Below are 27,886 nucleotides of genomic sequence, written 5' to 3' on the forward strand. Positions count from 1 at the left end.
ATATATATATATATATATATATATATAATTTGAATTGTGCTCTATTCTAAAAACTGGAATAAATCAAGTTTCAAGAGGATACTCTGTGTTTGTCTGAATGTGTACTATTTCTGGTAAATAATAATTTTTTATATGAAGTCATCATTCTGTATTGATTATACTGATTATATTCCATTGCAAGTTAAGATGTATCATGGTTTTCACATACTTAAACATACTAAAATAAACATCATGTTTCACTATATAAGTACTGTATGTTTTTCAGAAATTGTTTACATGTTCTCTTGTTTTTGGTATTTGGCTGTGCTCAAAGGCTCAGTCTTATCAATCTTCCATCCATTATGTACACTCTTCATATGTAAATATTTTATTACATCTTTTCATGGGACAACACTGAAGAGATGACACTTTGTTACAATGTTAAGTAGTGAGTGTAGAGCTTGTATAACAGCAAAAATCTACTGTCCCCTCCAAATAACTTAACACACAGCCATTAATGTCTGAACCGCTGGCAGCAAAAGTGAGTACACCCCAAAGTGAGTTCACCAGATCTTCACAGGTTGCCTCTCGAATCCTCTTCCACTCCTCCATGATGGCATCACAGAGCTGGTGGATGTTAGAGACCTTGTGCTCTTCCTCCTTCTGTTTGGCAATGCCCCACAGATGATCAATAGGGTATAGGTCTGGAGACATGCTCGGCCAGTCCATTACCTTTACCCTCAGCTTCTCTCACAAGGCAGGGCTCTGCTTCAGTATGTCAGAGTACATGTTAGCATTCACGGTTCCCTCAATGAACTGTAGTACCCCAGTTCCGGCAGCACTCATGCAGCCCCAGACCATGACAATCCCACCACCATGCTTGACTGTAGGCAAGACATACTTGTCTTTGAATTCCTCACCTGGTTGCCGCCACACACGCTTGACACCATCTGAACCAAAAAAGTTTATTTTGGTCTCATCACTGTTTGCGGGCTTTCTTGTGCATCATCTTTGGAAGAGGCTTCCATCTGGGAACAACCATGCAGACCAATTTGATGCAGTGTGCAGCGTATGCTTTTTATATCTCTAGATATATCTACTGTATATATTTACATATCTATATTGCTGTCGCTCTCAATTATTTGTAGTTTTTGTTTAATTTGACAAAAGGTAGAGCTTATTACATCTTATTAGTGTATTCTGAAATAAAGTGCAACCAATATTTTTGCTGGGCCCGAAACTCACAACACTCAAATGAAATGATGATGTGTTAAATAAAGATTTAAGATTAATTTGATTCTCATTATGCTGCAAGATTGTATAATTAAGTTCTAATTCTCTAGGCTACAAAACCATACGAAAGGAAAAATAATCTGTTAACAATGAACTGCTGATGAAAATTAACCATTCAGCTAGGATTCACTCATTAATAAAGTACAAAAGTACTTGATGATGTTGATGATGAGTTCAGCAGTCTCACAGCCTGAGGAGTGACGCTGCTCTGTAGTCTGGTGGTATGGCAATAGATACTGCTGTGTCTTTTGTCAAATGGCAGCAGGGTGAACAGACTGGCTGGGTGGGTGTTGTCTTTTAGTATCCTTTGGGGTCTGTGCAGACATCTCACTTCACTGATTCTCTGGAGATAGTACCTGTGATGTTCTGGGCAGTTTTAATCACCCACTGTCAAACCTTCCTGTCTTGGGCCGCTTTCTATTGCTCTTCTTTAAAAGTTGAACTTGTCACAGGAATTTAGCATTCCGAAGTTTCCTCAAGGAGCAGAGGCTTAACCAGGATGTTGATGTGTGATGACCAAGAATGTTCCGAGTGATAATTATGTTAATTCCCAGGAACCTAATACTGTTAACCTGCTCCACCGCTGCTCTATTGATGTAGACAGGGAGGTGCATTTTTGCTTCATTGTTTCTAAAATCAATGATTTCCTCATGATATGAACTCTCATTGTTATTTGATATACAGCCAATAAAGGTGTTGGTGTCAGTAATAATGTCGACTGACACATGTTTTTAGTACATGGCTGGAGCTGTCCTCCCAGTATTTAATAAATAAAGCTTAATCTTAATCTTAATCTTATTTAAAATGATATATGAATGGAGCACTGAACAAAATGTTTACTTATTTTTGAATGAATTGCTTAAACATTAAACATTAGTGAACTGGACCAAGGAGGCTACTTTGTGCCAACTAATGTTTTTGGATTCCAAAAATGATTCCCTCAGGCTATAGGTGGATGAATATGGCTGTCTCAACGTTATGACACGTTTTGCAATGAAAATGTAAAGACAGTAAAAACGTAAGGATATTACTTTTAGGAAGAGAACTTTTAGGAAACACAATAAGAAAAAAAGTTATTTTTGAGTTTCCATCTTGAATATATCACAGTCTAAAAGACCTAACAGTGTGCGCTGTTATCTTCTGGAACCACTGACAATCAGTTAAACACATGTGAAACTTTGACCTTTGAACAAAATGAGACAAAGGCAATAATATTTTTACATCATACACGTGTGAATTCCCAGCGGACACAAGTATTTTATGACTGACATGTGGACATCCACTGAAACATAGTAGATAATTCATCAGTCTTATCACTTCTGAGTGGCTGCTTATCAACATATTCCAGTTCTTCCATTGCCAAGAGAGCTGTTCTGTTGTAATACATCATCCATTTACCCCAGTTAAAGACTGGATTATTGCAGATGAGAGTTGGTGGTGCTGCTGATGGGGCAGTTAAATGTTGGGGCAGTTAAACACATGTTTTTGTCACTCTGCATGGGATCTCACACTGTGAACCCACGCACGCAGTTTTTATAAGGACCTTTATTAGAGCATTTGCATTAGAGCAGTGAAGCAGTGGTTTTAATCGTTTCTCCCAGTGATCACTTGGTATCGATCTGTGGGACTGTACGCTGTTTGTTGCCATGAGGAAAACCTGTCAAGTTAGAAAGATATGCATTCTGACCGTGGTCTTAGCCCTGGTCTCTGTGGCAACCATTATCACGTTATGGACTATTGCCCTTACAGGGGGAGATGATGGTGATGATGTCACAGCTCCTTGGGAAAGGTAGGACAAAAAGTTTGACACTTCTGTTATACAGGATACACGGTACAAAATTGACTTAAAGTCACAGGGCAGGCCAATACACTGATCCACTGTGCGTCATATGATGGTGAAAGATCCCAAACAACATGACTATAACAAACTTGAATAAGTAAATCTGACCAGCTGGTTTATTTTAATCCTAGTTGGTGCTAACTGTTAAATGAAAGCTAAACTGGCTGAACCTCAGCTACCCTACAAGCTTTGTGTTACTGGCATCACTGTTTCTACACATTACTACACATTAGATGACGAGAAGTGAGACCTTCCAAACAAGATAACAGCTGAATGACACGAAGACTTTATGGCTAATTTCTTATTTTTTAAGTCAGTGAATGTGGCTAAGGGTGTTACCATTGAACTATAACCCAAACTAAAAAACTTGGGTGAATTAAAAACAAAAAACTGTAGGTGCACTCAGTAAAGCTATCAGGTGCAAATATTTGATAAGCAAATGTGGTGTGATCTCAAGTTCAGGTTTTAGTGTACACGTTATAGAGAGGTACTGTTTATGGACATGTTTGACTGTTTATGCAGCTCGAATTATGCATAGGCCTTTGACATGTCATGTCAGATCAGCGTACTTAATTACATATGGCCTAAAGTGACATAAAGTGTTAAAGCAGAAGTTGACATTTTCAGTTTAGCTGTTGGTATCTCATAAAAAATACACAATGTTACAATGTATAAAATGAAAAAGGGGACAATTCTGGTTTCATGTTTTTAACATGTAGGTTACCATCATCCAGTTACCATTTTAACAGGTAACTGGATGGTGGTGTAGGTGCAGGTATTACTGCTGCATTAATGCAGTGAAGTCGTTCCTCTCAGTGTTACTGTGATTAGATTATTATCAGATTAATATTCCTGCTGCATTAATGTTTATGTGTCATTTTACTGCTGTAGATCAGATGAGCTCTATTCAAAAACTGTGCATACCGTTGGCTAATTTGATCAAAAGCAGCGCATCATATTCAGTGAGATCATCATTGTTTTTAGCATGGCTGTCCTGTGAGAACCAACAGTTCCACAAAAGTCTTTTGATGGGTTCAGAAAAAGAAACCTGTGTTTTGTTTTGTGATGATGCAATGTCCAGCTCATCCAAGAGGGTCTTTATATAGTTTAATAAGCTTTACCAGAAAACATTCACATTTAAATTTTCACGCGACATTTCACCAGACAGCAAAGGTGGTGAAGAAATTACAATCTGAAAAATAACAAATAATCAAAGCTGTCCAACAAATATGGTCAAATAAAAGTACAGTATCTGCCTCTGAGATGTAGTGGAGTCACACTAAAGAAATACGTTAGTAAAGAATACATACCTCAATTTATACTTAACTAAGGCACCTGGGTAAATGTACTAAGTTACATTCCACTAACTAACAAGCCCACTATGACTGAGAAAAGTACACTTTACAAGACAGCTATGTCCAATCTAAACAGCACTTAAGTTTGCCATCTCAATCGGTTTTCCTTCGTCTCCAGCCTTTTATATGAAATAATTGAAAATTAGAACAAACACTTTGCATAACAGTTTATCATATCAGTAAAAAGAACTAAAATATATTGTACTAATTGTAGAACAGTCTTGTGATTGAGTTAAAGCTATGAACTACACAGTAGACTGGAGTCCAGGGTGACAGCTGTTTTAAAGGAACTTTTCACCTGCAGAACAGTGCATGTGTACAGTTATATTAAATGTTAAACCAACATATTGCGTAAAAGCTAGTTTTGCATTTTGTGTTTTCCTCCTCAAAGTACACTATGACAGTTTAGCACTTTTATATGGATAGATACATAAAGGATATATAATTATATATAGGAAGTACATTAATATAAATTAATTAGTAGAGCTGCTCTACCCCTGCATTATTACCAAAACTTTCAAGCTGAACTTCTCTGACTTTCTACCTGATGGCACAAATCTGACTGACGTCCACATCCCTGACCCAGATGTGAAGTGCACCTGCAGAGGAGTGTTTCCCTATCCTAAATCGCAACTAGCAAACTAAATCCATCTCTTACCTCTGCTCGCATTCTCCAACTGCAGAAGCAGTTTGAGCTTGTGTTTTAAACTGATGACACAATAATCTGCTCTCGACCTCTGAATTGCATCACAACTGTAGACCTGTTGGTCAGACTTATGTTGCCTCCATAGACTACTGGGTCCAATGTGCACACCTAGCTTAGCCCCATTGATACCTGTCTGCAGCCCTCGTTTGTTATTGAGGTTGGAGAACTTGTGGAGTGACTTTTTTTTTTTAAAATATGAATAAAGGCATACATGCTAGTGACTAGCAATAGAGAGCTATTAATCAATACTAAGTCATCATGCTACATTGTATTTAAACTTTACTATACTGGTATGGTGGGATTTCTTAAATACTGTGAATAATGCAGCATCATGAAGCGGTTTGTGAAGTGTTTCTTTGATTTATCTCTGGAATGCTCTGACTCAAGTTAACCCTGTTGTTCTATGTGTGCAATATGAGACTATCCAGACTTGTAATTCACTTTCATCATTAGTATTATTTTATGGATAGGAAGATCAGCCTGAAATGACAAAGTAGACATCAACACATCTTTTCATTTCACTCAGTGATCTTTGTGTTTTCCCCCAGCTATCGTCTCTCCACTGATTTAGTCCCTGACTACTACAACATCACCCTGTGGCCACGTCTAAGCCCTCAACCAAACACTGGACTCTACATTTTCACAGGTGATTAACAGGGCTTCTTATGTCCATCACATGTCTTGTCACTGCATTGATAAGGTTGCTGTTGGTGGAGAAACTAGACTGTTTATGTGCTGCATTGGACATTACTGTAGCCCCCTTCACACTGCCCTTAGAGTGCTGGGATCATGCACCAATCCACAGCATCCCCCTCTGTGTAAAAGTCTCATGCAGTGAGGGGTAAAATTTCACTCTGGCGCTGATACACCTCTGGAGGTAGTATCAGAGGCTCAGTGTTGGCAAACCTGTTGATCTGATGGTGTTCACAGTCTGATAATTAAACAGATCATTCACTCATCACAAAAAAAAGAGAAATTTCCCACAAAGCAACATCACAGGACCAAACAAAAGTAACATACTAATTGTAACTGTTATAACCACAGTTACATGAAGTATCTGTCCCCCCACCTGGCCTACCAATTCTTCATCTCATTTCTGCCCGAGTGTCTGGGCTGAAAAAAAAATTACCACGATCATCCTGTCCGGGACTTCAGTGAACTTTCCCCCAGAACCCCCCCCTCCCCGCAAGTGACAGAGTCAGACAAGGTCCAGTTTACTGATGGTGATTATGTAATTATGTAATTTAGAGCAAAAAATAATTTCGTCACTTTACAGGATGTTTGGTGGGTCAGGATCTCAATCACTACACATGTTGAAAGCATCCATATGATTATAAACAGTCAGCAGGTACATGTTTAGATGAAAAGGAGGACACCTAAAAAAAAAAAATACATATCATCATCATCATGACGTGTACAGTCACGCCTAGAATCTGCTGCACCCCGTGTGAATTACACAGCTGTTCGTCTTAACACCAGAGCTGCTTGGCTCTGTATGAACAAACAATGGCAGAGAAATTGCGAACTGCTGCTGCGGTGAGAATCTGGCAATTCTGTGTGAAAAGGGCTAATGAGTGTGTGTGTGTGTGTGTGTGTGTGTGTGTGTGTGTGTGTGTGTGTGTGTGTGTGTGTGTGTGTGCTTCTCTGTATTGGTAAGGCACTATACTTTGTAGGAAAAGGCTTCAAAAAAGGTCGTGTTAGGGTTAAATGCATAACTTCATTAACTTCTAATGCAACCTTATGTTGTATAACGACCAACAAATTGCTGTGTTACTTGTGTAAAGAGCTGATTTAAAAACAGCTGCAATGAAAATCTCTGTTGCCATTCAATAGGTTGCCTGTTGCTCAGAAGGTAGAGTTGGTTGTCCACTAACTGGAGAGTCATCATTCAATCCCAACTCTGGCCCAAGACTCCTTGGGCAAGGCACTTAACCCCAGATTTCTCCCGCAGCCCAATGTCTGTTCCACTGAATGTGTTAATGGCTGAGCAGAGAAATATTATGGGACGCTTTGAGAGCACTGTATTTCTCCTGTTGCATGGCAGCCTCTGCCATCAGTGTTTGAATGTGTGTGTGTGTGTGTGTATGTGTGTGTAAATGGGTGAAAAGGCAAGAGGTTTCTGTGATCTGTGCAGTTGGATAATATTCTGAGTAATATTTTATCATATTTTACAAAACCAATCAATAGGATTTCCAACTTTTTCTATTCAATGTTGTTGATGTCTCGTCAATGTTAATTTTTTGGACAGGAACATTTAGGCCTATTTATAGCTCAGGTCATGCACCACATGAAAGCATGAAGGGAATGATGTCTTCTGAGACAGTAATTATAACACTTACTGAAAAAAAAATGGTTGCTATAAAAGTGACATGATGTACATACTAGTGATGTCTGTTGAATTGGCATATATCGATGTCTAAAGTGAAACATTGTGATAGACAATGACATCATTGTTCATGAATTTGAGGCAGGATGCCCCCTCACTGTTGTCGTAAGGCAGCAGTTGTGTATTAGCTCACCACTGTAGACGTCGCTGTTTCCCACTGCTGCCATCCCCTGTCAGGGCAAACATCCCTGTGGCAGGTTTACAAGCTTCCTCATCTCTGCATCACAAGGCCATAACTTAGCTTTGTTCTGCCTCATATGCATACATTAACATTGACCAACTAGCCAAGGGAGTTAAGCTAAGAAAACTGTGTATAGCAACAGCCATGACTGACAGAAACAGCAACCCATGGCACGGGGAAAGAAACACTGCTGCCATGAATGTCTTGGGTTTGCCTAACTGTGCTGGTTCTTTTCTTTCAACATACCACATACAACAACAACTCTTTCTTTATTATTTTTTTAAAGAGAGATGTTGCTTCATTGTGGTCTCTAGTGGGAAACCTTTTAAATCACGGTGTTACAAGGGGTCAGGGACTGACTAATCCCTGACCCACCAAGTCATTCCAGTCATTATGATGCAAACCACCTACCCTCTCTAGCCGACCAACCACTGCTGGTTGAACATGTCACTAACTGAGATTTTTTCCAGGAAAGTTGCCACCGCCACTGAGTGTACATCTGTGGTATTACAGCATAGGAAGGGCTTTCTCCAAAAGGGCCAAAGGCTCAATCATCATTGTGTTACCTCATTCGGCAATGGAAAGTGACTTCACAGATATTAACTGAACATGAATAGAACAGCAAAGTCTTCAAGAATCTAACTTTACTTAACCTAGATTTGCTTTATTCCTGCCTTTTTTAATGAAAACATCTCTGATACAAATAAATCAAATTCAGTTAAATCAATAAAGAAGAAAACAAATATTATATAAATACTTTGATAAGAAATGCTATTAATGTGTACATAAATACTGATATAACTACAGAAATTCAGAAATTAAATGCATAATTGAACAAATGAATACATGTTGTTGAATGAATCTGGACATAGATCAAGTGTCCAAAAATCTACATTCATTTATGTCTGTACTTACTGTATCTGTATCAATTTCTGGATTTCTGCACTATACTACAACTACATATCATGTATTGTTTATGTCAGCCTCTTTGTTCACCTTCTAGTTTTGTATATGCTCCAAAGATGCATCTAGAAATAATGTCTGTTGTTTCCATGAATTCATCAGGGCAATCCACTGTTGAGTTTGAGTGTGTGAGAGAGACTGATTTGATCCTGATCCATTCCAACAAACTCAACTACACTACACTGGACAACACACACATTGTCAGGCTCAGTGCTCCAGGTACAGTACACAATTGGGAACACAATTGTAAAATTATTTTTCCATCATTTTCAACGTTTAATGGCTTATAGAAATAAATAGTTAATAGTACTAATTCTGCCTCATATCTTTTCCCCCCTTCTTTTTATGTCATCGCAACATTGATGATCTTGGAACAGAATTAGAGTTTTAAACATTAAAAATCTGTTGACATATATATATATATATATATATATATATATATATATATATATATATATATATATATATATATATATATATATATATATATATATATATATATATGGCATAATATTTCTACATCACTTCCTTCCTCAGATGGTGGATCTGCTCCTAACATTAAGTCCACCTGGCTGCAACTTAAGACCCAATATCTGGTCATCCAGCTGTATGGTAAATTAACTCAAGGACAGAGGTACCTGCTGTACACTGAGTTCACTGGTGAACTAGCTGATGACTTAGCAGGCTTCTACAGAAGTGAATATGAAGAAGACGGAGTCCGAAAGTAAGATCCCTTTTCACTGGCCCTCTATATCTATATCAACATTTGTATTTGTGAATGAATATTGAATTCTAAATAATTTGTATGTTGTGCATTCTCAGGATAGTTGCCACCTCTCAGATGCATCCAACTCATGCCAGAAAGACCTTCCCTTGTTTTGATGAGCCAGCTATAAAAGCTGTTTTCTATATGACTCTTATCCATCCCCCAGGAACTGTAGCCTTGTCCAATGGCATAGAAACAGGTCAGTGTTGTCTACATGTGTCAAAGAAAGAAAAAAAGGTTCTATTAGCATAAATCCATGTTATTATCTTGTATGCAATCAGACCTGTGTAACCAATAGGCAGAATTTATTCAAGGCTGTGATGGCACTTTCCTATCAATCCAGTATTTCCAAATTGCTGGACTCAAGAACATCCAACATCATCACACTTCAGTGGATGAAGTGGAGAACATGGTCCATTCAGACTCAATGTCCCCAGCCTCCCTCGGGATCTGGTCCAAGCTCTCCCGGAGGTGGGAGTTAAAGACCTCCCTGACAGAGGGTTCTGTCAGACGTTCCCAGCAGACCCTCACAATACGTTTGGGTCTGCCAGGTCTGTCCAGCTTCCTCCCCTGCCAACGGATCCGACTCACCACCAGGTGGTGATCAGTTGACAGCTCAGCCCTTGTCTTCCCGAGTGTCCAAGGAAATTGACCGGAGGTCAGATGACACGACCACAAAGTTGATCATTGACCTCCGGCCCTCCCAATCACACCCATCCAGGTAACACTGTCGCTGCCCACGGGAGAGTTGAAGTCCCCCAGTAGAACAACGGAGTCCCCAGTTGGAGCACTCTCCAGTACCCCTCCCAGGGACTCCAAGAAGGCCAGGTTCTCTGCACTACTGTTCAGCCCATATGCCGAGACAACAGCGAGAGACCGATCCCTGACCCAAAGGCGCAGGGAAATGACCCTCTCGTTCACTGGGGTAAACTCCAATACACGGTGGCTGAGCTGAGGAGCTATAAGCAAGCCCACACCAGCTCGCCGCCTCTCACTGCGGGCAACTCCAGAATAGAAGAGGAGCCCAGACTGTGCGTGGAGGCAAGCCTGAGTATCTCTAGCCGGTACCGCTCAACCTCTCGCACCAGCTCAGGCTCTTTCCCCCCCAGCAAGGTGAAATTACATGTCCCCATGGCTAGAGTCACTGTCTGGGGATTGGGTCGCCGGGGCCCCCGCCCACGACCGCCACCCAAATCACACACCACCTGCCCCTTCTGAACCCTCCTGCAAGTGGTGAGCTCACTGGAGGGTGGGCCCATGTCACTCCTTCGGGCTGCATCCGACCCAGCCACCAGGCGCTCGCCTGCGAACCCCAACCCCAGGCCTGGCTCCAGGGTGGGGCCCCGGTCACGCCAATCCAGTCGACGTAAATATCCTCGATATTCTGTCTGTTAAGTGCTTGCCAGCAAACAAAATTATATAGAGCTCTATATATAAAATGTAAAAGGGGATGTTTTGCCTATGATAATCAGAGAGGACATTTTTTGGGTACTTTCACTGTAGCTTTGAATTAATAGCTAAACCTTTCATCTGCATTTTTGGGCCAAAAAGGCTTTCTGATCACAAATAGGCAGATGAAACCCTGACATATTGACAAAAAACAAAAAACAAAAAAAAAAAAAAGTGTTGGAAGAGTGACCGTGACCACTGCACCAGTTGGGTATAATTATCTGAGAATTTGGAGAAAACAGAACCCTCTTCGACTGAATACCTGCTATTGATAATGCATTGAACATAAGCGGTAAAAAGTAACTAATACTCTGTGTAGTGTCTGAGAAGTAAACTTATTATATACATATACACAGTTGGTTGCACCAACACTATGATGTTAACCGAAGCACATGCTGGTCATTGCAGCCTCAGCGGTAGCAGTGTTTTAAAGCTAGGGACTATAATGTTGTTCAGAAACACATTTTGTTATACTGGGTGAAATGGTCCTGCTGTCCTGAGAGTAGTCAATACATTATGTATTCAGAAAAAGGAACGAAAATAATCAGACCTCTGTGGCAGCTGCAGGACTGAGAAAAAGCTGACCAATCCCTGCTATTCAGACCGAATAGCAGGGATTGGTCAGATGCCCTCATGTCTCGTTCTGCCTGCGCCCCCCTCTGTCCCTCCCTCCTCCGCCCATGCCCAAGTTAAGATTCACTGATGCTGGAAACACAGCACACTCCTCTGCAGAAATAGGAGTTGCAGGAGAAGACGTTCATTTGGTTACAATGGCAGAGAAAATGTAGCCAGCGTTACTTTTAACAGCTCACCCTGTGAAAAAGGCAAGGAAAGGAAAGCCTGAGGCAGAAATGGCTGCAACGAAATAGGCTCTGGATAAAGAAAGAAGTCAGACCCAAGTCAACATCAGTGCGGCGTTTGAGTGGTGGAGACAACTGGGGCATGTGAAGGGCCTGAAAAGTGATGCAGTAGTTGCTCTCTTTCTGTTGGGCAGGTAATTATTTGTTTTGTTTCAGGGGCATTTGTTATTTTCATTAAATATGTAATGTTTGCCAACTTGGCGACATTTGTAGCTCATATTAGCGCAATGCTAACGTTAGCTTCTTTGTGTGTTTTTAGCCATGCGAATGGCTAATGATTCGGCCCAGTTTTCACTGGATACGGTCTGCTGCGTTGCGGCTCCGATCCGGTTTTGCTCCGCCTTCGCACAGTCCCCACCGGTTGCGGTTTGAGTCCGCCACGGCGCAGTACTGTAGACAGCTGGCCTCAGGAGGTGTCCAGGTGTCAACACGGAGTGTCTTATTTTGAAAAGTGACCGGATGTTGTTTGTTATTTCGGCACTTTACTACTGAGTCCCACTGCCAGATGCGCGTTCAAGTTTGTGGGGGCGTGGCTTTGGACAGAGCACTGACAGGATGGGGGGGACTTAGAGGAGGTGCCACTTTCAAACCTTGCTAGCTTGCTTGCTAGCCCTCCAGGATTGCAGACCCTAGCTTTAAAAACGCTATGCTTTTGGATGGAAATAGACACGGTGCAGTAACCTCCCTGACAAACACCTACCCACAGGCAGAAAAGTCACTTTTGAAAAGCGCCTGCTGCTGCTGTATGAAGCTGAGATGACAGGGAGGTGCTTCTGTGAAAGTCATGACAACCAGATATTTTTTACATCAATCTAATTATATGTAATTATATTTGCAGAAAAAACGTGACATGAATTTGAAAGTCCTGTAGTGTACACACACCAAAGCACAAAAAGCTGCATACTTTAGCAAGATAACTGACCTTACCAAAGATTTTTGTGCATTTTAACCAACCAGCCATAGTTTAGGGGAACCATTTTTCTTATGGTTGTCATTATATGAGGCTAGTACCATGTTATACAGCTCTAAGTACTCAGACACAAACATTATCTGCTCATCCCCCTTCTATTTGATTGGTCAACACCAGGAGACTACCACCAGTAGTTCAGCACAGGGCTAGGTTTTATAGTGGCTTTAGGAATATAATTTGGTACATTACAAAATTTAGGGTGCATAAAAAATATTGCATTTCTAACCTCAACTTGTATGAGCAGTACAAGGAGTGTTGCATTCATAATTTTGTTGAATTGCCAGCAGGAGTCTCAAGTAGACTCACTTAGTGAGTATGGAGTTGTGAATCATTTGCTCTATTGTGAAACCAAGGTTGCTCACATAATTCCTTTGTGGTAGTGAGTTGAACATTGAGTGTGAGGGCCCATGAGAGGCACCTGTTTCTCCATGTAAGTCCTTGGTCATTGTGGACTTTTCTGAAGAAAAAAAAATGAAAGAACACCTTTGAAAAAAGTGTAATTTCTTTACCTCAAAAAAGGAGAATTTCCCTTCCAAACTCCACTTGGCACCAAGTCAGCATGCTGCCACACTGGCAGCAATTCTGCTCAAGCCACCACCCAGCAGCCATTTTGAGACTGAGAGCTACCACAAGGAGAGAGAGTAATACTAATGCTAACTAGCATGCCTATTGGGCCAACAAATGAACCAAGCAACCTGCTAAACTTGTTAGCAAGCTAACAGCATACTATGCTAAATGCTAAATGAGCCACACACTGTAGGACAATATGCTGCAGCTACAACCCCAACCAACTATACATGAACTTCTGCCAAACACTATTAGTCAAGGACATGCAACATGTTGAGCCAATTGAACAGCCTGTCAGGTAGCATGGATCCATCCAGCCATCGGCAGCATACTTCTCAATTCACCAAACCACCCAACCTCTTCAGCTACTTCATCCTCACAAGTAACACACCATGTACTTCTGTCCAGCATCATCTTAACCATTCTTGCTCCAGTCACCTAATTGTCTTCTAACCCACTGTCATTCATTGAGGAGGCAGAAGTCTTTCTGCTTTCTTATACTGTATGCATGTAACAGAGACAAAACGGATTTGCCACATTCCTCTTCCTCTGCTGCCAACTCTACATAGTATCCAAGCTCTTTCTCTATTCTATTGCATGTGTGTTCAACGATATTAAAAACAAACCTGTCATGTTAGAACAGACAGTTGCAATAGTCAATAGAATTAACTTTTACATGCATATACCCCTGTAGTCAGTGTCATAATACAAGCAAATACATTAGGGTCTTTATACACTAGCAGAGTCAGAGAAATGTGTGAAACTCTGTGTGTTTGTGTCTTTTCAGATACTGTGAACACCACTATTGATGGAGTAGCTGTGATACAAACCAAGTTTGAGCCAACCAAGAAAATGTCAACCTATTTATTGGCCATTGTCATCTCTGACTACACACACATCAGTGCACAAGGAGACACTCTGGTAACTGACCATCACCTTACCAGAAATCCATTTTATTACACTAATAAAGTGATTCCCAAATTGATCAAGGGCCTCAGTGATGCTGGAATGAGAGTTAGATAGCTTCCCTTCATAAAAGGTAGTGGGTGTTACAACCATGTGTTTCTGCCAAACAGAGCTTTAATTGCTGGAGCAGAGCCGTCACTGTTGTAACTCTTAAGAGCTATGCTAACCTCTGGATAAGCACAATGGCAAGTCAGAAAACGCAACAGTGTCTTCTTCTTTTGTATGATTTCTGGTCAGCGTGGACTTCCACACATTCTCACTGTTATTGACACTGATCTGCCCAATCAGATTCAGCAAGTACAAGTCCCGCCCTTTCCATTTGACAAAATTCTGATGTGTTTTCTGGTTTTTGGAATTTTTGATAGTGTTTTCTAGCTTGCCATTAGGTTTTCTGACTTGCTGTAGTGATTTGCTGACCCTGCTGGCCAGCATACTATTCTGTATAAGTATCGGAACAAGTTAGTAGAGTGGTCGAAGGACAATGCTGGAGGAATACTTCACACCCATGACTCTTACACTATTAAATGATAGATCATTTGGTTATTATTACAAAAGATTTTTACATTTGGAGGTCAAGGTCAAGGTTCAACCAAGTTCATACTCATAAATTACACTCTCTAAACTGATAACCATAATCTGACCATTAATGCAAGTGTACAAAAATATCTTTACTCTAGTCTTCAAACTTTTTCGCATAAACATAGAGAGTTTGCTGTTGTGTGTTCAGATCCGTATCTGGGCTCGCAGGGCGGCCATTGATCAGGGACAAGGAGACTACGCCCTCAGTGTGACTGGACCCATACTGAACTTCTTCCAGTTGTACTATAACATCTCCTACCCCCTCAGCAAGTCAGGTGAGCCTGTCTCAAAAGTAATTTGGAAAAGAAAATGTCCAACTCAGAAGTGGCTGTTTTTGGTATTTTCATCATCATCTTCTTTCTAGATATACATCATTGAGATTACTGCTACCATTCCTGTACACCAGAGTACTGTTCACTTTCCTTTCCCTTGGCTTGATAAAACAACGGGGGAGCATGGAAATGCTTTTGTAATTTTACAGTGGATGAAATGCATTTCCCAAGTTATGGTTTATGGTGTATCAGCATGACTTCAAGGGGAGTTCCTTTCGGCTGTATTACACCTGCTCTCTGCCTCACAGATCAAATTGCTCTGCCAGACTTCTATTTTGGTGCAATGGAGAACTGGGGTTTGGTTACATACAGAGAAACCAACCTCCTCTACGACCCTGTGACCTCCTCCAATGGAAACAAAGAGACTACTGCCACCATCATCGCTCATGAACTGGCACACATGGTGAACAGATTTATTGTAATTGTTTTACTGTGTAATGTGTTAACTCATTATTCAACAACAAATTGAGTGATGTCATCCATGACGTAGTGGTTTGGAAACCTGGTGACTCTGCAGTGGTGGAATGAGGTCTGGCTGAATGAGGGCTTTGCCACATATGTGTCTTACCTGGGAGCCAACTATGCTGAGCCTGACTGGAACGTGGTGAGATGTTCTATGCCTGTGGACTTGACACTTGCTGTTCTCCTGTCAATACAATATATACATTTCTGTCACCACCTTTGCACATCATGTTAACTCTTCTGTCTTTCTGTTTGGTCCAGAAAGACTTGATAGTGCTTGATGACATCCACCGGGTGTTTGCAGTCGATGCTTTGACCTCCTCTCATCCCCTGTCCTCTAAAGAGGACAGTATCATCCTACCTGACAGGATCACTGAGCAGTTTGATACCATTTCATACAGCAAGGTACACAGACACCAGCAATATCTTCTTTTATAAAACATTACTGCATAAACATTGCCACAGTGTGCAGCTGACGCCAGAAAATGTACTTAAAACCAGAAAATTCCGCATTCTGAGTGGTTGTTTAACTACTGTTCATTGTGTTGTAAACATTGTTCTAATGTTGTGCTGTTCAACAGAAAATGTTATTTTAAACAGATATATTTATAGATTGATCCTTGCCTCTGTGTGTGTGTATGTCTGTGGCTCCTCAGGGTGCAGCAGTGTTGAGGATGCTGTCTGATTTCCTCTCAGAGCCTGTCTTTGTCCAGGGACTCAATGTATGTCTGTTAACATAACATGTACATTCTGGTGTGCAGTTAAAATGAATTTCTCTATCACCATCAATCAGCCACAGGTAAAAGATCATTCTGACAGGATGTTGAAATCCTGTCTTTCTCTTGTCTACAGAGCTATCTCAATCACTTTGCCTACAGTAACACAGTAGGGAATGACTTGTGGCACCATCTACAAATGGTAAGATTTGACCTTTTTTTTTTTTTTCAAAAAATGTCCCAGGTTAAGCTTTTTTGCATCAGTTCACAGCTGCCTGACTTGTGTTGATTTGGGAAAACATTTGTTGTTTTTGACATATTCAAGTACATAATACACAACACATCCTCATACCTAGACAAGTGAACAGGCAACAGTCACTGTTCTCAAAACACCCTGACTGCTGCAGTGTACCAGTGACTGGCACACTGGCCTGAGGCCAACAATCACAGTTTGGTTAGGTTCAGGAATACCCTGGGATTTGGCTTAATATATTAGTTGTATAACTTCAGTTACCAATGTACATATGTTACATGATGTCCATGACTGCATTTCACGACAAAGTTAAAAAACTCACCACACTGCAAAAAAGGTTGACCTAAATACAAGAAATAAACACTAAATTTGAGGAGAAAATGACTTAATACTAGGGAAATTAATTGTCCATGTAGCAAGATATTTTTGTTTGACAAGAAGTCTTAAAATAAGCTGGTTTTAGTCTGGAAATAAGTGGGCTCTGATACATGTTCAAAGGTTTGAAATAAGTAAAAAATGCTGTTTTTTAGGTCAAATTACTTGAAATCAGTCTTCCTACAGCACAGTTATAAGTCAAATACACTGAATATTAGTAACTATTTCTTCTTTTTTTTCATTCTTAATTTTAGCACATTGACACAAAATAAAGACCAAGTACAAGAAAATAAGTCACTTATTTAAGTGGAAATTTCTTAACATTAGTGGAGTATGATTATGCTGTTACTTGAAACAAGTTGCCTCATCCTGAAATAGGTATCGGCCAAAATTTAAAACGTGTCCTAAATATCAGAGCATACACACAGGAGTGGAGTCACGGACAGGTCTTGAGGTCACTGAAGACAAAGGAAGACGAAGTAAGAGTAAGCACTAGAAAACACATGAACACTAGAGTAAGTCTTGGCATACGCTGGCGACTGAGCCATGTACCGCGTGAGGTAAACGAAATCATCTGGCAGCAGGTAGCGTGAGGATCTGGGCTTTAAAGTGCCGCTGATTATCAACCTGCTGCAGGTGCGTGTGTGTGATCTCCGTCCTGTGAGCACAAAACTCTGCCCAGCGCTCCAGTGCACCTCTGCAAGCAAACAAACACAAGCACAAAAACACAACACAGACACTGCAGCCATAGATCATGACAAAAGCCTTATGTGTGATAAAGTCATTTACCTTGAATCTTCTGTCTCTTCTTAAAACAATCTTATCTTATGATCTTAAAACAAGTTTTTTTAAGTGAAAAAAAAAGTTCTCTAATCTAATTGTTTAGTAGTAAATTGTGTAATTTTAAGTATTCCTGACTAAGTGAGGCATAAAAACATATTCAGTTTAAGAATATACTGTGAATTCAGCTAGTAAATAACTTTTAAAACAAAATAATTAATCTCATATTTCTAAATCTGAGTTTTTAAATCTTGGCAAGCACAGAACAATTTGCAGTGCACTGACATGGTCGGCGGTCTGGTGGGTGCAAGTCCTACATTGTTCAACACTAACATCTGTCTCCAACTCCTTGCTATGCAGAGTTTCCTGCTCTTTGTACTTCTTGCTCTGACCTGAACTAAATTGAAAATCTTTGACTGCCAGTAATATTTAGATAGATGCTTTCTGTTGCTCTTCATCAACAGGCAGTGAAAGCCAACAATGTTTCACTTCCTCGTCCAGTTTGTGAAATCATGAACCGGTGGGTGCTCCAGATGGGCTTCCCTGTGGTTACCATTGATACTCCCACAGGAAAGGTGACCCAGAGGCACTTTCTTCTGGACCCAGATTCCAATGTCACAGTTGAATCACCTTACAAGTATGCAACACAAAAAGTATTAACCTTTTCTTCCTCCTTGCTTCCTTCTTACCGCCATCATTTTTTCCCTGCTAGAGGGGAGATTTCCCTTACTTGAATAGATAATCCAAAGACAAGGATGTCATACACTGTACAGATGTGATGAGACAGCATGAGATGTGATTTGTGATTTTGGGCTATATAAATAAAACTGATTTGACTTTGATTTAATTGTAACTAACCTAAACAATTAACACAACTCTTATGTATTTTCTCCTCAAGCTATGAGTGGCTGATTCCTGTTAGGTGGATGAAGGACGGTGAGGTCCAAAGAGCTATGTGGTGGCTGATGGAACGGGAAGGTGATTGATAATATGCTACTAATATGTCATATTTAGTACCAGTACAATATTAACTAAGCAGTTTGCAAAATGCTGTGAATGACTGAAAAATGAATGGTTTGCATTGTTTTACATCACAACAGGTGTATATTATTGTCAAATTATTAATAAAGCCCTTTTAAAGCTCTTTATTTTTGCCCTGACTTCTCTCTGTCAGCGGTAAACTTGGAGATGAGGAGTGGTGATTTGTGGGTTCTGGCTAACATCAACGTGACTGGATATTACCGGGTAAACTATGACCTTGGAAACTGGGAAAGGCTCCTGGCCCAGCTGAATTCACAACACCAGGTACACATTCAGGATTTTGCTATTTCTTGGATGCAATTTAAATTTTCTCTTCCTTTTTGTTTCTTTCAGTGTTTGCAGACCGTATAATAAAACTTTGTGGTTCAATCTGCTGTGTAGGTGATACCAGTGATAAACAGAGCCCAGCTTGTGGATGACGCTTTTAATTTGGCCCGGTAAGTCAGTTTAGCTGCTTGGACTTTTTGATGCGGTTTTAATCAAGTTTCCATGCTTAGATGGTGAAAATGTGAAAAATGAAAAAAAGTGCACTTCATTAACACATCCAGAAGTGATGTTGACATATGCTAATATACTTCTTCAGATTCATACACACAGAGATGCCGTCTTCACATACATGCTTTGGCCATATCACTATAGGACCAGTGTGCAGACCTTTTCGTCATGTTTCAGCAAGTAAACAAGACTCAAATTCAGAAGCAAGTAACACATTTAAAACTTGAAATAAATATGACAAACTAGCAACATTTGGCATATTTGTATTAGCATCTAGATGAAATCCCCTTGAAATCCTGAATGCACTCAGCAGCTTTCATGGTAATCTCTCTTTTAGATTATAAAGTATAATTTGTTGAGATTGTTCTCTTCACAAAACAACCATAACAGCAGAGTCGTTGATCTAAGAAGTCACCCAAACATAAGTTAACATTCAAGTTCCAACCCATTAGCGATTGCCTCGGAGGACATTAGTGCCTCATTTTGAAAGAGCTACAGTCAATATGGAAACTCAAATATGTGTATCTCTTCTCTCTGCAGGGCTCAGCTGGTGTCCACTAGTCTTGCTCTGAGGACGACCTCGTATCTGTCTTTGGAGACAGAATACATGCCCTGGCAGTCTACTCTGGATAACCTGCACTATTACTACCTCATGCTGGACCGGACTGAAGTCTATCAGCCTATGCAGGTACAAAACACTACCTGTGCCTGTCAGTGACAAAGATTTTTTTGGGAGTTTTGCCATTGTAAGATTGTAGTTCTGCACTTGCTGTATGTTCCTCTTCATGCCGCCTGGTGGTCATTAAGCGGCAAAACATTGGTGACCGAAAACCAGCATCCTTTATTCACCTCTCTGTAATACCCCCAGGACTACATAAAGAAGCTGGTGACTCCCCTCTTCCTGCATTTCAAGAACATGACATCAGACTGGGTCCATGTTCCTGACAGACACACTGACCAGTGAGTGCAATTATGTGTCTTGGTTAATATCAGGTTGTTATAACAAAGACCTCTCAAACAATGACAACTTTATGATGACATTATTGACCGAGTGACATTTAATGACAGCAGTCATTAACATTCATAAAGACCATTTCAAATAAAGTATAAGGTCCCTGGCAAATCAAAAAGACATCAAAAAACCAACTGTACTGAAGGCTGCCAGTGTGTCTTTTGTGTCTCGGCCAATCGTTGCATTTGAACACACCACTAAGGCTGCAGCTGGCAGCCAATCAGTTTGTACGTTCTGAGCCAGGTGAGAGGAAATACCTCTCAGCCAAGATATGTACCGTTGTTATAATTAAGCAGCATTTTGACATCCCTCTTGTTAATATAGCTGCTTCCACTCAAAAACATGTCCGATAAAAAGTAACTGAAGAGGCAGAGGAGACAAATACGGACAAGTGGATGAAGTCATGGATAGTACCGCGACAGGCTCGGGAGGCTTTCATTTCCTTAACCTTTTTTCTTTTATGCACGGATCTGCTTACCTGAACAGCCAGTCAGAGTGATTTCTCTCACTGATGAGCTGCCACCAATTCTACACGCTCAGTTGGCCAAAAAGGCTCAAACAAGGGCTCTCTAGTGCCTATGATGGACACAACACACTGACTAGAGCCACAAACACCCACTGCCAGGCCTGCCAGTAGGTGTTTGTGAATATGCCTTTAAAACTGCTTTATCTGTATAATTTGTGGTATATATTTCTGTTTACATTGTTCACATTCTGTGAACCGCAAAGGAAGATTTTCATTGTACAATGAAAAATGATCATCAAACACTTTGAATCTTGATTGTTGAATCTTGAAACTGTTTGTTTCTCCCTGCAGGTATAACCAGGTGAATGCCATCCGTATGGCCTGCAGGGCTGGAGTAACAGAATGTCAGAACCTGACCACCACATGGTTCAAACAGTGGATGGACAGACCTCAACACAATTTGTTAGTCTATTTTATATTCCATTTGATCACTTCCCCTTTTTTTCTCCCTTAATTGTAAAAAAAAGTTACAATGTTGTGTAAAGTGTCAATGAAAACAAAATGCAATGCCAATCCTATTCAAGTTATATTCAAAAAAATACAGGACAAAGACAAGAAATTTGATGTTCAAACTGAACTTTAGCGTATTGGTCTGGACATTAAATAGCATGTTTTTGTACTTGAAAAGGATTTGCGAATGATTGCATTGTGTTCATTAGTTGTAAGTTAATCAGTGAGTTATCACCAACACTCTCCTCAGGATCGAGCCCAATCTGCGCTCAGCAGTGTACTGCAGTGCCATTGCAGCAGGTGGTGAGGCAGAGTGGGAGTTTGGCTGGTCACAGTTCAAGAATGCTACTCTAGCTAGTGAAGCTAGCAAGCTAATGTCTGCACTGGCCTGTACCACCAAGGTACAGCTGTTGGAGAGGTATGCTTCCTTCTGTCTTTTACAAAGATAAGGCTTGCAAGTGCTGTCATTAACAGGTTACTGAATATTTACAATTACATTTTGTTATGTAACCGTCATATAATGCCAACCCACTTTTTTGAAATAACCATTTCAAATGGAGTGGCCACTGTCAAATGTAGAAATGAAATCAAATAGGACAGAATAGTAATTACAGCGGCCATAGCAGTTAATCATTGTTCACTTAAGTGAATTGGGTTTCAGTGCTATGAGAAGTATGAAAGCCAGGAGTGAATTCCCAATCATACCATGAAATACACTAATTACAGTTTTTATATGATCTTAGATAAATCACTTGTAATAATTCCCAAATTATTTAAAACCAATGAGTTGACTTGTCTGTGTTTAAAATAGATGGGAGGTTGCTACTGGAAATACATGTAGAACAATTATTAATGGATAGCAAAGCAGACATACCTGTCTTCTCTGTTCTTGCAGGTATCTGTCTTACACCTTAAACTCAAATCTGATCCGTAAGCAGGATGCATCCACTGTCATCACAGCTGTTGCCAGCAACAGAGTGGGACAGAGTCTGGCATGGGACTTTGTCAGGGAACAGTGGGAATACATGTTCACACAGTGAGTACCACACTATCAATATAAATAGGTAGTGTTAAGGACCAAATTAAGGAAGGAGATGAAGGAATTAATTAAGGAAGGAAGATTAATTAAAAAAAAAAGCAATTAAAAAAGACTTAAAGAAGGAAATAATTAAGAAATATGAAAGGGTGTTGTGTTCAAACTAAACCACAATCAGTGTTAGTTTGTTTTTGAGTTGTGTGTTTTCTTTCAGATATGGTGTGAGTTCTTTCAATTTTGCCTCTCTGATCAGTGGGGTGACGGCAAGGTTCTCTACACCTGCTGAACTACAACAAGTATGTCCTCAGTAAACAATTCTTCATTCAGGTATTAGCATCAAACTGTTGTCTAAAGTGTTCTGTCATGTTTTTCTGTGGCAGCTGGGGGAGTTTGTGGAGCAGCATGAAGCAGCAGGGTTTGGCACTGCCACCCTGGCTGTGGAGCAGGCCTTGGAGAGGACCAGAGCTAACATCAAATGGCTGCAACAGAACAAGCAGGAGATCTGGGACTGGTTCAACAGTCAGACTGGACATTAGATTCACTAAGATCCTGGGAGCTATGACTCATCTCCCATATGACAATTGTTGCTTCTTTTTAACTCTGAACAATAAACCAATAAATACAACAAAAACCTGGAGCTCCTACCAAGAATCAAGTACATGCCATAAAAAATACAAAGAGCACTATGCAACAATATGTCAGGTAAAGCCTGATAATTTGTAAATATGGTCGGATGGAACCTGAATTATAATCATTTGTAAGTAGTGGATGTTACGGATGCTCTTTCTTCCTGATCTCCATTCACTGTATTGTTTTAGGTTATGCGGCAGCTGCAGTTGGCACTCGAGGATGTGATGTCATTTATGCTGTTGTTGTGTGCACCTTTTCTTCAACCTCCCGCAGAAGCTGGACAAAAGTGATACAATAAAGTATTTTTTCTTCCAACACAGATTTCATTTTCAAATGTCACTGAATCTGGGCCTTTGATACTAAGGCCCAATCTCAAAACACATTTTCTCTCTTTAACAAGCATCACACATCCAAACATAAAATAACTATTAGTTTGTAATTTGATGTGTGATTGGTGAACAGAAATCCATCTAATCCAGATGCTCTTTCAAATTGAATGTAGTATTGATTTATTGGATTTCATTTTTTTCAATGTGTTATCATGTCAAGGTCAAGATCAGATTTTAAGCTCTTGTTTTTCTATCTGAATGCAGCTGTACATGAATTTGATCAGAAAGACTGCACATTGATGGACTCCTTTAATTAGTCTGATTTCTCACAGCCACAAATATACACAGAAATGAATTTCAAACAATACATTTTGCACAGAACCAATGAAAAGAAGAACATAATTTAAGATACAAAATATTCAAACAAAGAATACATTATGGCTTTTCATCTCTGCATTACAGCAATGTCAGACACGCATCCAAATAATTAAATACATGAATTAAAAGGGTTCAGAAGCCATTTCATTGTTATTATTAGGCCCAAAGTACTGCAACTCTGTTTGGAAGGGTTGTTAGGCTCACAAGAGGACACAATCAGTCTTCAACCATGGAAGATAAGGAACAGTTGTGCGGTGAAAAGTGGCAGATAATATTATCACAGGGGCAACACCAGAGTTACAAAAAAAAAAAAAAAAACAATTTACCACAGCTTAAGTACAAGATTACAAGATTTGCAAATTCATTTTATGTAAGAAATCATATTGACAATATTGCATGCATGAATTTCTATGAAAATTAAAGGAAACCTATAAATTATATTGTTACACTTTACTTTTGTTTTACTTTATTTCAGAATTGCTGACATTTTGAATTTCCATCTGTTTTGGCGACCTGTTCTCACTCCCAGCGTGTCAACAACAGCAGCCTGGTTGGTCAGTTGCCCAACTGTTCCAAGTGTGACACTGTAATTACGTAATTAGTGTACGCGCCGTAACTGAACTTACATAAGTAACATAAGTCATGTAGTTATTGTGATCACTGCACTCAGATTAGGTACAGACCTTCACCAAATTGCACAAAATACAAATATCTACATATCACCGGTTTAAGGCTTGTGACCAAGCTGTCGTTTTTGACAAGTTGGGAGCAGAAACATGTTGGCACTGACATGATGTTGAAAAGGTTATTTCACAAGTAGCATATCCATTGGTACCAAAAACATCTCGCACTCATCATTCCAAGACAAACTTCCATGTGGGCCTTCGAGGAGACACAACAGTGGTCAGACACAACAATCAACACTCCTTGTGATTGCACTGTTTTTTTCTTGCATTCTTTTTATTTCTGTGCACCACCACACTAACGATAATGAGTTTTTTTCTTCTGTAATCAAAGATATGTCACTGAAACAGCTAATGAATGCCTATCTCATAAAAATAGTGATGATAATGCCAATAAAGCAACAGTGGAGAAAAATGGAGTTTCCCATCTACCGACATTGAGACACAGAGAACATTTTTGGCTTTAAGATTACAGTCAAACTTTGATCAAAGCAAAGCAGCCAACAGCATAGGTTGACATTAAGATCTGCCTAGTCTGCTCAGCAACATCATCAGGCAAAAAGCATTTTTGGAATATAAGCAGTAGCTTCTCACCAGTGATAGAGGAGCTGTAAACTAAACCAGTGATCATTTGTTATATAGACTATCTGAGTGCTGCTGGTTCTTTCTTCATGTGATAAAAACTGGTCCAGACCCAGACCATGTTTCGCTTACACATTAGTTCAGACACACTGAAACATACAATGTGGGAACATTAGACATACATGCAGTCATTTATACATCCAGTCGCAGCACAAAACCATTTGTAATAAATATATATCCAACATCAAAATATGCAAAAAAAAAATCACCTACGAAGTCACCTACACAGCAGTACAGGACTGTAGCTGACTGAGTGTTGATGAAGCGAAAGGGCAAAGCCTAAGTGGTGAAAGTGAGAAACACATAGAGAAGAAGGCTATGACTGTGAATGGATGGTGCCTACAATCATCACTTTTATGAAACTGCCTTTTATTATGTAAGGGAGAACGAGGGAAAGAAGTGAGTCCAGTGGGTAAAATGGGCCACCTCTGTCTCTAGGTAAGCATAAAAGTCATGTGACCATAAAATGAAGGAAGTAGACTTCACATTGCTATAACCATTATCTGAAACAAGTGCATTTTAGTTTTTGCAGTAAAATCAACACATGTTAAAAGCAATGTCAACAGTCTGGTGCACAGACCAGAGTGGCACAGAGAGCAATCTATTGCTTAATGTCAGCTGGCTGTTGATTTTAGAAATGGCAGACATATGTACACACAAAAACTGAACCTGCTGTCCACTAGCACGCACATCTATAATTTGCTCAGCTTCAGTGTGTGTAGTTTAGAACAGAAGTAACTGGAGTGCCATCTTACATCACACCACTGCATATATCCAACATGAGCTGTGGGCTAGCAAATCATATCTTCTGTATTCAACAAATTAAGAATATGTATCCCAAAAAATGACATTGTAGTTTTAGGAGCAGTTTTATGCTTTTTGGACTTGACAAGCAGTTTCCTATGCCTTTATACCAAGCTACCCCCGTCATGTTCCCTCCAAATCTCTGCAATCTTTTGTCCTCCACCTGCACCATTCATCAATTGACAGTATACCATCATTTTCAATTCCCAAGCATTTTCATCCTCAAGTTTAGTGTCAGGAAGGCAGTGTGCATGCAAACAGTAAGACCAAACCGACAGTGATTTACAGATTCTTCCACGAGATGGTGCAATAATTCCATTATTCATTTTAGTTCCAAGAAAAATGTGAGGAGGAAGATGAAAATAACTGTATGTTGATTAAAAAGGAAAGGGAGCAACATTTACACCCTGAACATACACAGTGTTATCTAGCTTCCATCTGTTTCTGAGAACATACCAATCCAAAACCCCAGGTCCGACAGAGACAGAGGTAAACGTGCACAGTTGTACTGGGGCAGTATTCAGTGATATCAAGCCTCTCTATGGAATGATGGAATGGGATGTAAGAAGAAATGACAAGGCTATATGCTACCTGTATGTTTTTACTTATTTGGCAAAAATTGACCTAAAAGAAGACATTTCAATATCTCAATGATGTTTGAGACACATCTAATGTCATTTTTATACCAACAGTGTGCATCCAGTGAGTCAGACTACTCAGAGGCATAAAGCTTAAATAGAGACTAGCACAGTGTCCTGGCATGTGACTAAGATCAAGCCAGAACTCAAAGACGTCTGTCAGAGCACAAGACATTGAGACGATTATTGACAGCAGACAACAAGACAGTAAAACACGAAGTAGAGGGAACTTTAATTTCAGAGGATTCTAAACTTCAACGGCTTCTTTCACAATTTCAACACACTGCGCTTATTAGCGATATTGCTGAAAAGCCTGAAAAGTGGCAGGAAACAATAAACGATAAATGAACATGTGCTCCTTCTCCCTTCCTGTGTGACTCATGACCTCACTGAAGGATTTTCTCTCGTGTGTCAGGAAGTCTGAGGGCCACCAGACCGCCACACACCAGCGCAGCGAAGGACAGCAGGATGGGAATGGCTTTGGTAATGCCTACAAAGCTGGAGAAGACAGTGCTGCCTAGAACTGCTGCCAGCTTACAAAGAGCATTCAGGACACCAAATGCTGTGGCCCTGAGGGACAGAGACATAAACAAGACATGGGCTTTAGAAGACCACTTTATTAAAACTGAAACTTCCTCAATTACCTGTATTTTGAAGTTCTCTGAAGGTCCATTTTGTCAGAAATTGCCAGAATATGAAGGAACCTCTAAAACTGTAGGGGGCAAAACAGCCCTAACAGCCAAAACAGCCCTATCTTTGAAACTGCTACTTTGACAGTTTTATCACAGTGCACTCAGACCAAACGCAAAGCCAATTAAAAACACTAATAATTAGTAATAGGTTTAAAATGTTGAACTTGAGTGACATTTTTGCATGATGCTGTGTCGTGAAAGCCTGTCGGTGTTCATATTGACATTGAAAGTGAAACTCTCGCCAAAATGCAACCTTGGTGAGAGACCCTGGTGATACTACCAGCAAAGTTTCATGAAGTGTTCTTCTTGATTTTGATGCTGTTGTAATAGTGCCCCTTGCACTGAGAAAATGATCTTGACCCACTTATTTGTAGTATCAAAAGGGTCTCTACACATGAACTCAAGCACTGACAACATTGTTTGTGTACACAGAGTTGGCTAAAAAGAAGGTTTTTGAACAACTCACCTCAGCAGTAGCTTGTTCCGCTCCCAGTCGTCACGGCAGCTGAGATGTATCGATCCCAGAATGCAACGTAACTTTGAGGAGAGTTAATGGAATAGTTTGTGTTTTTTGAAGTGGGGTCATATAAAGTACATATCTATAGCTGATCTGTTCCCTGACCATAATCACCGATCAGCGCAGCCTCAGTCGCTGCTGAGCTGCTCCAGCCCAGACGCTCAGCTTTGTACTGCAGTGAACGGGGTCCAAAGAAAAAGCGAAATTTAACCACCTAAAACAAGGCTCACCTAAA

General features: G+C 40.1%; 2 protein-coding genes across 2 annotated transcripts in view; one reads left to right on the plus strand and one right to left on the minus strand.

The window, feature by feature from the left end:
* Positions 1 to 2,709: 2,709 nt before the first annotated feature.
* LOC119024784 (aminopeptidase N-like) lies at positions 2,710 to 24,025 on the plus strand. Its single transcript, XM_037107898.1, has 23 exons — positions 2,710 to 3,061; positions 5,722 to 5,819; positions 8,806 to 8,922; positions 9,241 to 9,427; positions 9,526 to 9,668; positions 14,103 to 14,236; positions 15,009 to 15,135; positions 15,441 to 15,595; positions 15,683 to 15,796; positions 15,916 to 16,059; positions 16,311 to 16,376; positions 16,507 to 16,572; positions 18,243 to 18,415; positions 18,677 to 18,756; positions 18,953 to 19,083; positions 19,201 to 19,256; positions 19,855 to 20,002; positions 20,183 to 20,274; positions 21,144 to 21,254; positions 21,553 to 21,720; positions 22,198 to 22,338; positions 22,553 to 22,634; positions 22,719 to 24,025. Exons 1-23 carry the CDS (start codon positions 2,919 to 2,921, stop codon positions 22,872 to 22,874), a joined length of 2,832 nt encoding a protein of 943 aa, XP_036963793.1. The 5' UTR covers positions 2,710 to 2,918; the 3' UTR covers positions 22,875 to 24,025.
* Positions 22,938 to 27,886, minus strand: part of LOC119024792 (synaptic vesicle glycoprotein 2B-like) — a 58,969-nt gene continuing 54,020 nt past the window's right edge. The window contains exon 15 of the mRNA XM_037107908.1: positions 22,938 to 27,012. Within this exon, the coding sequence (XP_036963803.1) occupies positions 26,829 to 27,012 (184 nt within the window). The 3' untranslated portion in view covers positions 22,938 to 26,828. The remainder of the gene's footprint in view (positions 27,013 to 27,886) is intronic.

Source organism: Acanthopagrus latus, chromosome 8, assembly GCF_904848185.1.
Source record: "Acanthopagrus latus isolate v.2019 chromosome 8, fAcaLat1.1, whole genome shotgun sequence".
Taxonomy (NCBI): domain Eukaryota; kingdom Metazoa; phylum Chordata; class Actinopteri; order Spariformes; family Sparidae; genus Acanthopagrus; species Acanthopagrus latus.

Coding starts and splice junctions, on each gene's coding strand:
- LOC119024784 (XM_037107898.1), top strand. CDS start 2,919: ATGAGGAAAACCTGTCAAGTTAGAAAGATATGCATTCTGACCGTGGTC. Junction 14,237..15,008: donor GTGCACAAGGAGACACTCTG/GTAACTGACCAT, acceptor TTGTGTGTTCAG/ATCCGTATCTGGGCTCGCAG. Junction 15,136..15,440: donor CTACCCCCTCAGCAAGTCAG/GTGAGCCTGTCT, acceptor TCTGCCTCACAG/ATCAAATTGCTCTGCCAGAC.